Source organism: Dermochelys coriacea, chromosome 2 (genome assembly GCF_009764565.3).
Source record: "Dermochelys coriacea isolate rDerCor1 chromosome 2, rDerCor1.pri.v4, whole genome shotgun sequence".
NCBI lineage: Eukaryota > Metazoa > Chordata > Testudines > Dermochelyidae > Dermochelys > Dermochelys coriacea.
This window is the reverse complement of record NC_050069.1, coordinates 46,593,601-46,609,987: the sequence shown is the minus strand read 5'-3', so window position 1 is coordinate 46,609,987 and position 16,387 is coordinate 46,593,601. Positions and strand designations below refer to the sequence as shown.

Genomic DNA, 16,387 nt, shown 5'->3' with positions numbered 1-16,387 from the left:
CTCAACTGACAATGCTTTATCTCCCACACTTCATCCTGGCCTTTGTGCTCTGTATTGGCCCAACAAAGCTGTCATAGTAATTAACAGATTCAGTTTTTAATATATCTGGGACTTGATGGGTTAATTGCTTTGAATATTAGGACCAACTGCTTAAAATGGCATTAGAAGCTAACACAGGCCGGAGGTGCTCATGGCAGCCAAACCTATGGAGAAGACAAGTAGCCACGTCCTGTACCAGGTAGAACCTGTGCCTGTTTCCTTAGGGGTAATATCCATCCTTTATGAACCAGAGAGTGTAAGTTTCACAGACTGATTGCTAAGCGATTGCCTTACATAAAAAGAAAGCAAATGGAAAGCCAATGTGATCTCTGATCTTGTGGCAACACAGATACTTTCCAACAATCTCGTGCCCAGGTTTCCAGAAATGCTCTTTTTGTTTTAAATAAAGACGAATCCAGGACAATATGGAGGGGAAAAAACACCAAAAAAAAAAAGGAATTTGGACAAATATCACAATTAAACACGTTAGAGTTTTCAATCACTGTAAAAATGTTTAAAAAGCTGAAAGTTGGAAATTATTAGATGCCCCATTCAGACCAACATTTCTGTCCATTTCTGCAGGGGGAAGTGTCACATTTTTCATGCATGGGCAAAACACATGTTCTATTTAGAAAGAGCATTTTCCTGTGAATTGTAAAGGTCCTTTATTGCTATGCATAATAGGCTACATCAGATGCACATCAGGGAGCACAGGAAAAAAGAATGAAAGATGTTAAAAAAAAAAAAAGCACACCCTGAAAAAGTTCTCCTACTAGACTATATGTAAATTTAGGGCAGGATTTCCCAGGAACGTTGAAGCGAATAGATACAGAAACAGAATTTTTTAAGGCAAGTGTGCTAATTGTGAATAAAGCAAACCAATAGTCTTATTTATTTTTATATAAATATGTTACATTGAGGCCTTATCCAGCTTCTACTGGCTCAACTCCCACTGATCTCAAAGGGAATACAAGTTATCCCTAAAAACACCAAAACAAATATTGGAAAACCAGCCAGACTGCTAGAGAGCTGACTACTAGTGTTGTATTATGAAGTTTTCAAAAAGAAAAAACTTAACCTGATTGTAAGATATTTTTAAAAGTTAATGAGGAATTCCAAATATCACAAGTACCAAACAACATTTATTTTGATCATATCAGTGTATCCACACAGGGGCCAATAGATTATTATTTATTAACTTAATAATGTTTTGTGAGCTGGGATGGGACCTGTCATAGGAAGTCCCAGGAGGTTTTGACAGTTGTCTCAAATGCCTAATGGCATTGTAAGTTATCTATTAGAAGTAAGTGGACTTATCTTCTACCTGGCCCCACAACAGATAGACACTCCCTTTCACAAGAAAGGTTTACTAGCTTGCTTGTACCAATTCTTTTAGAGGCCTGATCCTGTTCTTTAGATTGGCACTCTCAGGTAAGGGAGTGACCACACACTTCCCGTAAAAGACATCTGCACTGCTCCCATGCCATTTGGTCAGACTCTTCTAATTAGGCACATATGTATCCTTTACATAGAAGGAAAGGGTATTAACTTTGAATAATAATCTTTATTAGTTTATTTTAAAAGGTACATTGTAATCCTGAGCTACTGCTTTTGTACATTTATCATCATACAAAGACATGTCATTTACAATTTGAAGAATACATTTATTGTGCTCCAAATCCTCATCTGAATGTCACTTTGTCCTAACAGGAACATAGATAATTTAAAATAATATACGTATCCCTGGAACATCCACATTAATTTACCCCAACCCCATTATCTACAGACTACTGTCTTCTAAAGAGCTCAGGACATTCTTTCTGAATTTAGCAAAAAAATTAGTTTAAAACTGTAAAGATGGGCAGTACAAGAGCTGGTCCCTTAATCCTTTGTGAATACATCATTAGAAAATTGAACTGGTTTCAGTTTCCGCATTCTCTTGAATGAATTGCCAATGTCAAATTGACAAGCTATATTTTGATGGAATGATCAGAGTAACAGTTTACTCATTTTCATATTGCAACAGTACCTCCTTTTGCAGTGACCAGCGCAAAATTCTCCCAAACGGAAAAGTTTACGATGATCAGATGAAAGTAAGAGGTAACCCATCATCACCCTATGTTCAGCTAAATGACACCTAAGTATTATAAAACAAGTCATATGAAACACTTCCCTTCTACCTTGTAAAGGAACTCACACAAATAACCAGAGCAAAGTTCCATAAATCCAAACATGGCTTTTAGGATTTGCCTGTAAAAAAAGAAACATTAATAAGTCCCAGGATGCTTGACGGAAAAAAAAAATTATCCAAGTTGAATTCCAACAATGGATAAACTGACATTTCTGTTTCTAACTGGATTACCAAAATATTGCATTTCCTCTACCTGAAAATCCGAAAGCATACAGTGTTTACAAATGTTGTCTCTCTAGCAACAGTGTCACTCTTCAAAAGTACACTCATAAATTTCACTTCCTGAATAAGGTCACTATGATCTTAGGTAAAGTTACAGTAAGCAGTTCAAGCAAATTGCTTATTGCTTAGATTTTAAAGCAAGCCACTTTAATACAGTTTTAATGAAAACGTAAGTACAAATGTGAAGCTATTGTAGAAACACTTATAAACACCTGTTGCTTCTGAGTACTTACTGACCACCCAAACAATGGCACAGACTGATCTTAACATAATAAAAAGGAAACGTAAAATTTAATACTGTTTGTTGGAATTAAATTCAATAACAACTTTAAGACAGGTGCATGAACATGTAAACAAAGCTTTAGTATTCAGAGCTTGGGAATCTAGCAGCAAAACAAACGATTTGCATATAATGTAGTGCAATGAACATTTGTTCTTAAAAGATCCCGTCTTAAAACTACTTGTAACAGAATGGAATCCTTAAAGGAAAAGACTTAAAAAAGTGTCCAACATGTAGCATCCAGAATCACTAGACTTTTTCACCTGCTATAATCTACCATTATAAGCCTATGCAAAACTGTGCTCTGGATAACTAACTTTTATGGCTCCCCAGTAACAGGCTCGAATAAGGCAGATCAAGCCTAAGAGATAAGCAATAGCCCAAGAAACATATGTTGCATGGAAACGCCTGGCAAAATCTTGCGTACCAACCTAAAAAAAAGAAAAACAAATGTCAGCAACACAATAGTCTGAGCAATTTGAGAGGGGGAAAAAAACTGAATAGGCACTGTCAAGGGTCACAGTACGTTTTTTTTTTTAGTCCCATGGAGTTTTATTTTAGGTCAACAATGCCAATATTTAAAAATCGTACCAAAACTCAAAGAAATTGCCTTTAAACGCCATACAGTTTCTTACTTTCACTCCCTCCACTATAGGCCAGCCTTCCACTACTCATCTGAGGGTGCAAAAGGCCGTCACAGAATCAGGGCAGTTATACTGTGCAAGTGAATGGTGTCAGTAAGCTCATAAAGACAAAAATTCAACGCTCCTGTGCAGGGAGCTCCTTGCACCGCAGTATGTAGCTGTGGGGTTACTGTCATTCTAAGGCTGCAGTAGTGACTACAGGTTCCATTACTGTTCTGCAGTCTGGGGACACGGATATAGACCCTTTATGATCCCAACCCCACCCCCAAACCTCTCTTCCCCACCATGTAATAGAAATGCAGGAGTTTGATTGCTAAGGGGCTCTCCTCAGCCTTAGAGGAAACGGGCTGCATTCACCCCTAGAAGACTGGACGATATTTACAGTGATACCACATAGCAGCACCAACCTCTATTGGCAAACCATGGGAGCAGCTTTCCCATTTCATTGGTGACAGTATGAACTGTAGCGTGCCAGGTGATTGTATTCAGCTCTTGAGATTGAAGGATAAACAGGTGCCCGGGGAGAGGATAACGTTTTTTCCCAGTAGTGTGGATTGAGGTACAGGTTTAAGGTTGTTAGGGTAGGCATAGGTAAGTATACAGGAAGGGGAGAGAAACTGCAGGACTTTGATACATGGCTACAGGACACTAGAAACAGAACTCTCATTCCTGAGAGGATGCCTTGTAAATGGGAGAGAACAGAAGAAATCCTCCCCATATGGGGGCAGAAATGGCAGATAGAGAGAAACCTTTTATGGCCCTGGCTCTCAGATGGAAAGGGGAGTCTGGATTATGATTTCCGGTCTGGTTTACAAAAGGAATGTTTCACTTTGACGAGCCAAGGTTTGGGCCAGTACTTAATGGGAGATTTACTGACTGAAAAGTAATGGTGGTTGGCACCCACAGTAAGTGGTGGGGTTACACTATCAATCTATATTTTGGGGTTGGACTAGATGACCTTCTGGGGTCCCTTCCAACCCTGATATTCTAGGATTCTATATGCCTTCATCCCAGCAGGTGGGTCAGATTTTCAAGGAGAAAACTGGAACACTGCAATTGGGGTGTCACAGAAAAGCATCAGAGTGAGAGGAAAGGGAATTTGGTAAGGAAATGGGAACAAAAAAGCACCATCCCCATATCAGGATGAAAACCTAGAAGCTTTATAGAAGACAGTAGTATGGGAGGAGACAGTATCTTTCTGTGACCACATTTTGTCTCATACTACTAACTCTCCCAACATCTAGCTGTTACCCTTCCATCCTTCCCATCCACATACCAGCCAGTCCCATTTTCCCCTGCTCTCAAACTTCCCATCTCCCTCCAGACTCAATCTCCCCTAACTCTCTTGAACCCTCCTACTTCTCAGAAGCCCAATGCCCTTAAGATGAAAATCGTTCCTCTTCCTACTTAACCTCTCTACAGTTCAGCACCACATCCTCCCTTGTGAGCCCTCTCTGACAGGACACTCTCAGGGTAAGAATACACCCTAGGCAACTCTAGACTAAAAAAAAAAAAATCCATCCCTGGACCCAGAATTCTTCCCCTCCCTTTCCACCACAGGGAGGACAGGATGGAACTATATTGTGCTGCTAGTCCCCACTGAAACTGCACCAGCCCTTCTGCTGCCTGCCTTTCTCAGTGGCAGGAGTCAATACGACTAGCAGAGTGAGACTACTGAGCTGTCTGCAGAGTCCGGCAGGACACTGCTGCACAGGAAATACAAGAATGATTGTTTGGAGAAGCCTTTGCAGACTCAAAATCCAGAAGACAGGATCCAAAAAGATGGCAGATCACCTGTGCTGCTTCTGAACTTGAAGGAAGTAGGAAGCATAAACATCCAATTTAGAAACTTGGATAAGGCGACCATAAGAAGGAATGAACATCGGACAATAAAATGAATGTCAATGTGCTAGCCAATGCGGAGAGATATGGCCAGGTTCTGTGCTACAACAGACCTAGTTATGGAATAACTCAAGAGTTAACCTAGCTCATAGGACTTGGAATAACTATTAGTTAACACCAACTAACTATTGACTTCTAAATAACTAAAAGCACAATTCATCAGTAAGGCCACAGAATCAAAACAAAGTTTGCTAGGTCAAGCCACCATAGGAAAAATTTGGGAACTTCACAAGAAGTGGAAAAACACTTTTCTATATTTCCTTCTCTGACTTGCATCTAGATACCTAAAATAATTACAGTCTGAGAATCACAGGATTATAAATGATAAAATGTAAGTTTGTTGAAGTAAGAGAAAGAATCAAAATCTGGCTGGATGACTGAGATGCTAAAGGAGCATTCAGGGATGAGAAGGCCATTGCAGAGAAGTTAAATGAATTATTTGCATTGGTCTTCACAGCTGAGAATGTGAGGGAGATTCACAAACCTTAGCCATTCTTTTTAGGGGACAAATCTGAGGATGTGTCCCAGATTGAGGTGTCGTTTGACGAGGTTTTGGAACAAATTAATAAATGAAACAGTAATATGTCACCAGGACCAGATGGTATTCACCCAAGAGTTCTGAAGGAACTCAAATGTGAAATTGCAGAACTGCTAAATGTGGCATGTAATCGATCATTTAAATCGGCTTCTATACAAGATAGGAAGATGGTTTATGTGGAACCAATTTTTAAAAAAGGCTTCAGAGGTGACCCTGGCAATTATAGGCTTGTAAGCCTAACTTCAGTACCGGGAAAATTGGTTGAAACTATAGTAAAGAACATAATTATCAGACACATAGATGAACATGATTTGTTGGTGAAGAGTCAACATGTTTTTTTATAAAGAAAAATCATGCCTCACCAATCTACTAGAATTCTTTGAGGAGGTCAACAAGCATGTGGACAAGGGTGATCCAGTGGACACACTGTACTTTGATTTTCAGAAAGCCTTTCACAAGGTCCCTCACCAAAGGCTCTTAAGCAAAGTAAGCTGTCATGCAATAAGAGGGAAGGTCCTCTAATGGATTGGTAACTAGTTAAAAGATAGGAAACAAAGGGTAGGAATAAATGGTCAGTTTTCAGAATGGGAAGAGGTAAAAATAGTGGTGTCCCCCAGGAGTCTGTACTGGGCCCAGTCCTATTCAACTTATTTATAAATGATCTGGAGAAAGGAGTAAAAACAGTGAGGTAACAAAATTTGCAGATGATACACAACTACTCAAGATAGTTAAGTCCAAACAGACTGCAAAGAGTTACAAAGGGATCTCACAAAACTGGGTAACTGGGCAACAAAATGGCAGATGAAATTCAATGTTGATAAATGCAAAGTAATGCACATTGGAAAACATAATACCAACTATACATATAAAAAGATGGGGTTTAAATTAGCCGTTACCACTCAAGAAAGATCTTGGAGTCATTGTGGATAGTTCTCTGAAAACATCCACTCAATATGCAGCGACAATCAAAAAAGCTAACAATGTTGGGAATCATTAAGAAAGGAACAGATAAAACAGAAAATATCATATTAACTCTATATAAATCCATGGTACGCCCACATCTTGAATACTACCTACAGATGTGGTTACCCCATCTCAAAAAAGATATGTTGGAATTGGAAAAGGTTCAGAAAAGAGCAACAAAAAGGGTTAGGAGTATGGAACAGCTTTCGTATGAGGAGAGATTAATAAAACTGGGACTTTTCAGCTTGGAAAAGAGACAACTAAGGGGGGATATGATTGAGGTCTGTAAAATCATGACTGGTGTGGAGAAAGTAAATAAGAAAGTGTTATTTAATCCTTATAACACCAGGACTAGGTGTCACCAAATGAAATCAATAGGCAGCAGATTTAAAACAAGTATTTCTTCACACAATGCAGTCAACCTGTGGAATTCTTTGCTAGAGGATGTTGTGAAGGCCAAGACTATAAGAGTTCAAAAAAGAATTCGATATATTCATAGAGGAGAGTCCATCAATGGCTATTAGCCAGGATGAGCAAGGATGGTGCCCCTAGCCTCTGTTTGCCAGAATCTGGGAATGGGCGATAGTGCATGGATCACATGATGATTACCTGTTTTGTTCATTCCCTTGGAAGCATCTGGTATTGGCCACTGTCATAAGACAGGATACTGAGCTAGACAGACCTTTGGTCTGACCCAGTATGGCCGTTTTTATGTTCTTATGATAAAATAATGGAAAGATGGTTTCAACTAACTAAAGAGGGCCTAGCATGACTACTAATATGCAGTAGCATCACTACTAATTATCGTTAACATTTATTATATTTATTGGTATTACGTAGCAATTGCCATTCCACATCACTCCAGTAATTCTTCTAAGGTATTCCTGTCTCTAATGCATCCGATGAAGTGAGCTGTAGCTCACGAAAGCTTATGCTCTAATAAATTTGTTAGTCTCTAAGGTGCCACAAGTACTCCTTTTCTGTCTCTAACAGTGACCAATACCAGATGTCTCAGAGAAAGGTATATAGCTTCCACCATGAACTGCTATTAAATGAACTGTCAATGGGAGAATTTTTGGTTAGTTGTTGGCTTATTCCCGGATTTCTATTCCTTATACTTTGTTAAGTTATGTAACGTAAATGTAGATGTTCTTATTGATCTATAAACTTCCTTTCTGAATCCTACTAAACTCTTGATCTCAATTCCTGTAACAATGAGCTCCACGGGTCAGTGATGCACTGGAGAAGAGTGCTTGCATTTCCTTTTACTAGTTTTACACTGGCTGGGCCAGAATTGTGGTCACACTGTGGCTGCTTTGCACCTATCTGCCAGCACAAAACAGCTGTAAAGCCAGTTTAGTTGGCTAGTGGAGGATTCCACCTGCCTATGAAGGCGGCAGCGATATCACCTGTCAAAGAATGATATCACAGAGGGCATTGCTAAGCTGCTGGTGCATTGGGCTGATCCCTGGCTACCTAAACAGCCCCCGATGTTGTGAACAGCTGGTGTAAGTTATATCAGGGGTCAGCTTTTGAACCCTGTTATAGTCTTGGCCTTCACCACATCCTCTGGAAAAGAGTTCCACAGGTTGACTGCGTGTTGTGTGAAGAAATACTTTTGTTTGTTTTAAACCTGCTACCTATTAATTTCATTTGGTGACCCCTAGTTCTTGTGTTATGAGGAGAAGTAAATAACACTTCCTTATAGATTTTATAGACCTCAATCATATCCCCCTTTAGTTGGCTCTTTTCAAAGCTGAGAAGTTCCAGTCTTATTAATTTCTCCTCGTATGGAAGCCGTTCCATACCCCTAATCGTTTTTGTTGCACTTTTCTAATTCCAATACATCTTTTTTGAGATGGAGCGACCAGATATGAACAGAGTTTTCATGGTGTGGGCATACCATGGATTTATACAGAGCCAATATGATATTTTCCATCTTATTATCTATTCCTTTCTTAATGATTCCCAATATTCTGTTTGTTTGACTCCAAGATCTCTTTCTTGAGTGGTAACAGCCCAAGAATTTGGGCTGTTGCCTTTTAATTTCACTGCATGATACACTGGTCTACTTTTATTGGACAGGCTAAGAAAGAACATCAAGATTACCTTCTCCACACTTTTTGTTATTTTACATCTCTCTATCTGGCCCTTTTACACATCTACCTGTAAACACATCTGATGTTCTAAATCTCTCTGCATGTGCAAATCTTTCCATGTCTCTAGTAATTTTTGCTGCTCTTCTCATCTCTCCTATATCCATTTTAAGAAAGAAACAGAAGACAAGGTAAGAGTACCATCAATATATATAATGGTATATTAATATATGCAACATTAAACTATGTCCCTTTCTGACCAGATGTGTTCACTGATTTTTATGAATTGTTACAGTTAAAACAGAATCCATCAATTTCTTTCAAGTAGCTAAAATTATTTTCTTACAATAAGCATTACTTTGTGCTTGTCTGCATTGTATTTGTCAGTCATTGTGTTGCTTAACTATTTACCTCTCCAGTTACATAGGCACCTTTTGCAAATTATATCTTCTATCTTACTGTGACAGAATGTATACACCCTGTGTTCATACCCTAAACACTATTGAAATAATTTTTGTAGAAGGCACATCTTGTAAGGTACCCTTTGAAAACTTGTAATTTGCTGGTCAGTATGGTCCTGATGTGTGGCAACACTGTATGTAAAGTTAAGATTTTCCTGTATAGTTTTATTAACACATGATTCAAACCCCCACATCCCTACCCAAATAGAGGGTGGCAAACAAGTCTGATCTAAACAAAGAAAGGTGTGCTCTGCTTAATTAGTACTTAAGCAGTAAACAGAGTCATCACGCAGGAAGGGAAACAAATCACGCAGGAAGGGAAAACAAAAAGAAAGCTCAAAAGAGTGATAAAAATCCAGCAGGGAACATCCTTCTCCATAGACTCTGTCTCCTAGTGTCCAGCTGGAAATGTTTTTCAAGAGAAGGACCGAAACAATAAAAAGAAGGGACAAATGTCCTAAGGCACCCTTTTCCCTGACCATTATATTCACTGCACCTGAAGCAACAAAGTATTCTGGGGGACAAAACCTGATCTTTAGGGGTTTGGTCAGTAAGGCTGCTGAAAGTATGTGGTGAGAAATTTTGCTTGAATCTGATCTAGTTTGTTAAGTTAGGTATTAGTAAACATTTTATCTTGATTTTCCTTTCCAACTTTTATGCCTCGTTACTTGTATTCACTTAAAATCTCTCTTTGTAGTTACTAAACTTTATTGTTTATCTAATCCAGTGTGCTCAAATTGAAGTATCTGGATAAATATTTGGGATAACAAGTTGTGTGCATATTCATCTCTTAAAGGAATAACTGACGTAATATAATTTGTACTGTCCAGGAGAAGGCTGGGCAGTATAGGACATATGTTTCTTGGAGAAAATCTAAGACTGGGGATGTGATGGGGTCACCCTGCAGCATAGCCACCACTGATTAGAACTAGAGTGTAACCCAAACGTGGCTGGCAGGCTGGAGGAACATACAGACACTCAGGATGTGGCTGCATGTTTGTGAGCGACTCAGGTGAGAGCTACTTCAGCAAGGCATTGTAAGGCACCCAAGGCTGCAGGGCAGGAGCGACGTAACTGCTCATTAGTCTGGACTGTACGCTGGTTTGTCACACTTACTCAGTGGCCTTAAAGGTGGTGTTGTGCATAGTACTCTATCAAAAGTTTTCTAGAGACTATATATATTTTACTCCCGTCCCTCAGGGACAGGAAGGTTTAGCCTACATGGCTTCTAGGCAGTCTCTAGAAGCTAGATCAATATCACAACTAGAGCTGGTCACAAATGTTCTATTGGAAAATGCTGAATTGTGAAATTGAAACATTCTATTGGAATGGGTCAATTTCAATGAAATGGCTGATGGAAACCAGACCTAAGAAGCCTAATTTCCTGCCTATATGGCAGGCTGCTGGGGAGCTCGGGCTTCCAAGCTCCTCACCTGGCAGGAGGCCAAGGAGCATTTCTTGTTTCAGAAACACTAAAATGTTCCCGTTGAGGGAATGCTTCAGAGTTTCCGAAACTAAGCATTGTGAAATTTCAGTTCTGCAAAAAATGTTGAGGTTTCGGCTTTTCATCCCAAATCAGGAATAATTTTTTTTCCAAAACCTCAAAGTTTCTCATGGAACTTAAACAGAGTGTCCCAGCCAGCTCTAATCACCACCTTAAAAGAGCCCACCAGCCTTTTAAAGATGCATGCCAGAGCGTAAGTACGTGATTAGTAGGATGGTGACAGGCTGAGGTAGAAATTGAAGAGACTCTACTTAAATGCTGGAAAAGGGAGGAGACCCACTGAAAATTAATATTAAGTGCATTACTCACAGTTAATCCAACTCCAATGAAGATGCATATCATTCCAATGGTAATGTATGCACAGCAGCGTCTTCGTGGGAGTGCACTTCCGACAGAGGAACTGTACATGAAATGTTTATTAGATTAGATCCAGACAAAAATTTTAAACCATTTAATGTATACCATGTTAATGTTATATCACTTTAGATTTTTAATCAAAATGTTGTGTGGTACCAAGTCAAACATCTTACAGAAATAGAAGTACATTACCTTTATCAACCAAACTTGCAATTTCACCCCCCCCACCAAAAAAAAAAAAAAAAAAGATAAAGTTACTTTGATAGGATCTATTTTCCATAAACCCATGGTGATTTGAATTAATTACATTATCCTCCTTTAGTTCATTATTAATCTAGTCCCATATCAGCTGCTCCATTATCTTGCCTGGAATCGATGATAGGCTGACATGCCTATAATTACCCAGTCACCCCATTTACCCTTTTTAAAAATTGGCACATTAGTTTTCTTGCAGTCTTCTGGAACTTCAGCAGTGCTCGAAGGCTTATTTAAAAATAAAATAAAATAAATAAATCAACATTAACGGTCCAACAAGCTCCTCAGCCAGCATATTTAAAACTTATGGGCGAAAGTTATCTGGACTTGCTGATTTAAAAGTGTGACTTTAGTAGCTTCTGTTTAACATCCTCCTGAGATAATAGCAGAAAAGAAAGAATGTTATCATATAACAAGACTCATCTGTTTTTCTCCCCAAATACAGAACAGAAATATTTACTGAACACTTCTGCCTTTTAGGAATCATTATTGATCATTCTCCACTTCCATCTACTGATGAACCAATACCATTGTCAGAATTCTTTTTCTTCCTAACATATTTGAAAAATTTCTTATTGTCCTTAGCTCTGATGGTAATAGATTCTTCCTTTTGTTCCTTTGTCAATTTTCTACAATTCTTAACTTCTGGTTTATATTCTTTACTATGAACTTCCCCTTTCTTCCCTATGTGTGTGTGCTCGCGCCTGCGCGCATACATGCCTTTACTTCCCCTCTAAGACAGCCTTCTCCCTCAGCGTGGGATTGCTGCTTTTGGGGCATCTAGTAAGGTGTTCTGAAATGATTCCCAATTATCATTCACATTTTTGTGACTAAATTTTCCCTCCCAGCTGACTTGGTTCATAACTGTTTTCAGCTTTGTGAGAAGGGTAAGTATGGGCTGGATGAATGGATTATAAGGTGGATAGAAAGCTGGCTAGATCGTTGGGCTCAACAGGTAGAGATCAGTGGTTCCATGTCTAGTTGGCAGTCGGTATCAAGCGGAGTGCCCCAAGGGTCAGTCCTGGGGCCGGTTTTGTTCAATATCTTCATTAACGATCTGGAGGATGGCATGGACTGCACCCTCAGAAAGTTTGCAGATGACACTAAACTGGGAGGAGTGGTAGATACACTGGAGGGTAGGGATAGGATATAGAGGGACATAGACAAATAAGAGGATTGTGCCAAAAGAAACCTGATTCAACAAGTGCAGAGTCCTGCACTTAGGACGGAAGAATCTCTTGCACTGGTACAGACTAGGGACCGAATGGCTAAGCAGCAGTTCTGCAGAAAAAGACCCAAGGGTTACAGTGGACGAGAAGCTGGATACGAGTCAACAGTGTGCCTTGTTGCCAAGAAGGCTAACGGCATTTTGGGCTGTATAAGTAGGGGCATTGCCAGCAGATCGAGGAACGTGATCATTCCCCTCTCTTTGACATTGGTGAGGCCTCATCTGGAGTACTGTGTCCAGTTTTGGGCCCCACACTACAAGAAGGATGTGGAAAAATTGGAAAGCATCCAACAGAGAGCAACAAAAAAATAATTAGGGGACTGGAACACATTACTTTTGAGGAGAGGCTGAGGGAACTGGGATTGTTTAGTCTGCAGAAGAGAAGAATGAGAGGGGATTTGATAGCTGCTTTCAACTACCTGAAAGGGGGTTCCAAAGAGAATGGATCTAGACTGTTCTCAGTGGTAGCAGATGACAGAACGAGGAGTAATGATCTCAAGTTGAAGTGGGGGAGGTTTAGGTTGGATATTAGGAAAAACTTTTTCACTAGTTTCAGAATAGCAGCCGTGTTAGTCTCTAAGGTGCCACAAGTACTCCTTTTCTTTTTGCGAATACAGACTAACAAATTTAATTCATGAAGTTGACAGATTTCCACTCTATATGACTAAATTCTGTGCCTTGCATAATGACACAGCTGCTACTCTGAAACCTGTCATTATGCAAGGCACAATGACAGGTTTCAGAGTAGCAGCCGTGTCATTATGCAAGGCACTGAATTTAGCCGTATAGAGTGGAAATCTGTCAACTTCATGAATTAAATTTGTTAGTCTCTAAGGTGCCACAAGTACTCCTTTTCTTTTTCACCAGGAGAGTGGTGAAGCACTGGAATGTGTTACATAGGGAGGTGATGGAATCTCCTTCCTTTGAGGTTTTTAAGGTCAGGCTTGACGAAGCCCTGGCTGGGATGATTTAATTAGGGATTGGTCTTGCTTTGAGCAGGGGGTTGGACTAGATTACCTCCTGAGGTTCCTTCCAACCCTGATATTCTATAATTCTGTCTTCACTGAGCACGCTCACTAAGAGCCAATTGTTGGAGAGAAGCACCAAATTTTGACAACACAGTTGAACCCACTGTAACATCCATGATGGGAAAAAGGCTATTTTGCTTTAACTGAACAATTTATTGGACAATTAAAATTAAAATTGCAGGAGCACTAATATGGGCTCCACGATTTTCCTGATAAGGTGACAGTGGATTTGGGAAGGAGGGTGGAGGATTTTATCATTTACTTTCTATTAAGACGTTAACAGTGTGGCTCTACAGGTACAGGTATCCCCCTGTATGGATCAGATTACAGAATCGGACTTTATTTTTCAGGCTCAGCTTCCACCGGGAACTATCAGTGCCCACTGTGGTAAGAGAATGGGCATATCAAGTGGGACCCTGAAGGGATCGGCCCTGGGTCCAGTTCTGTTCAATATCTTCAGCAATGATTTAGATAATGGCATAGAGAATACACTTAAGTTTGTGAATGACACCAGGCTGAGAGGAGTTGCAAGTGCTTTGGAGCGTAGGAGTAAAATTCAAAATGACCTGGACAAACTGGAGAAATGGTCTGAAATAAATAAGATTAAATATAAGGACAAATGCAAAGCACTTAGGAAGGAACAATCAGTTGCACACATACAAAATCAGAAATGACTTCCTAGGAAGGAGTTCTGTGGAAAGGAATCTGGGGGTCACAATGAATCACAAGCTAAACATGAGTCAACAGTATAACACTGATGCAAAAAAAAAAAAAAAAAAGAATAAATGTCAAAAAAACCCCAAACCATGACCTATAAGGGGAGACTGAAAAAACTGGGTTTGCTTAAGAAGAGAAGACCGAGGGGGGGGGGCATGATAATTTTCAAGTACATAAAGGTTGTTACAAAGAAGAGGGAGAAAAATTGTTCTTGTTAACCTCTGAGGATAGGACAAGAAACAATAGGCTTAAATTGCAGCAAGGTAAGTTTAGCTTGGGCATTAGGAAAAAATTCCTGTCAGAGTAGTTAAACCGTGGAATAAATTGCCTAAGGCAGTTGTGAAATCTCTGTCATTGGAGGTTTTTAAGAGCAGGTTAGACAAACACCTGTCAGGGATGATCCAGATAATACTTAGTCCTGCCTTGAGTCCAGTGGACTGGACAAGACGACCTCTCGAGGTCCTTTCCAGTCCTACGATTAATTTTGCTGTTGAATGTAGGTTATATATCTAGAACTTGGATTGAATATTGCCACCAAGTGTAGCACTGACGTTGTAACAACACTTAGCACTTCCACCACACTTTTTAAATCAGAAGATCTTGAAATACTTTGAAAACAATTGTATAAATCCTCATGTACCACCTCTCAAAGACAAGACATACCTATTTGTGGTAAACAGCATTTCAGATCTTATTTTTGATACCATCCCCCAAATTTTAATATTTGGGAACACTAACCAAATAAGCAGAACTGACAGAAAATGTGTAAGTAACAATAAGAATCTCAGGATATTTCTCTGTCCTAGACTTCACTCCCCCATACTCCCTTCCCTGGCCTTTTTTTTTTTTTTTTTAAATTGTCCAACCATGCTGTGTTAAATTTAAATTAGGATTGGAAGCTCCTCAGGGTAGGAACTGGCACTTTGACTTGTCTAACATACCAGGCATACCTATGGTACTATTTAAGACTACAAAGCAAAATAATTTCTCTGCCTCAGATGGTGGTTAAGTATCTTGTGCAAAGTTACACAGTGAGTCAAAGGCAGAAGTAGGAGTAAAGCTCAGCAGTCCCAACTTCAAGACCCTAACTCTAACCACTGGACAGAAATAGAAAAAAAGAAAAGAAAAGAAAAGAAAAAGAACTAGATAAGTTCATGGAGGATAGGTCCATCAATGGCTATTACCTAGGATGGGCAGGGATGGTGTCCCTAGCCTCTGTTTGCCAGAAGCTGGGAATGAGCGAAAGAGAATGGATCACTTGATGATTACCTGTTCTGTTCATTTCCTCTGGGGCACCTGGCACTGGCCATTTGCAGAAGACAGGATACTGGGCTAAATGGACCTTTGGTCTGACCCTGTATGGCCATTCTTATGACAACACTTTCTACCCTCAATGTTACATTAATTAGCCCAGCAGAAGCCTGGTAAATTAAGAGTTTAAAATTATGTCACCTAAATTTAGAAGGGAAAATAAGGTCTTTATTCAGTTTTGAGGTACACCAAGATAAGTGTCTCTTTTTGAGTGCATAAAAAAAACCTTATGTTTAAAAAGACTTTAGTGTGACTTGTGAGGCTACAATATAATAGATTCTTTTCAATCTGTTAATAAAAGACAACCCAGAAATGGCAAAACTAAAAATCAGTTTCTATCTTCACAGAGAGGAGAGTCTCTAAACTCTAACAAACTCCTACATTTCACATTGTGATTACCTACATAAACAATTTCCTGGAATAACTTGTTCAGACTTTTTCCACTGACAGAATAACTCTGCTTGAATTCTTCCTAAAAGCATAAAACAGTTTTTCTACCAGTCATGAAACATGAAAATATAATATTTGCATATTTAAGAGGATCATGATGATTCTAAATACCAAAATCCTTTACACATACATTTCGATCAGTTTCAACTCGATAACTTTGCCAAGAGCATGTGACAAATCATTTTTCTTTCCTACGTTCTT

The 16,387-nt window shown here is 39.4% G+C and overlaps 1 protein-coding gene across 4 annotated transcripts in view; it reads right to left on the bottom strand.

Annotated features, from left to right (window-relative positions):
* Positions 1–1,583: 1,583 nt before the first annotated feature.
* PIP4P2 (phosphatidylinositol-4,5-bisphosphate 4-phosphatase 2) overlaps positions 1,584–16,387 on the bottom strand; it is a 60,912-nt gene continuing 46,108 nt past the window's right edge. For 2 of the 4 annotated variants that reach the window (XM_038393350.2, XM_038393349.2), the window contains exons 6-8: positions 11,150–11,240; positions 3,050–3,163; positions 1,584–2,289 (exon numbers count right to left, since the gene is read on the bottom strand). In XM_038393350.2, the coding sequence (XP_038249278.1) occupies positions 2,233–2,289; positions 3,050–3,163; positions 11,150–11,240 (262 nt within the window). In that variant the 3' untranslated portion in view covers positions 1,584–2,232. Of the gene's footprint in view, positions 3,164–11,149; positions 11,241–16,387 lie in introns of all 4 variants that reach the window. The other 2 variants (XM_038393351.2, XM_038393352.2) reach the window with 1 other exon arrangement.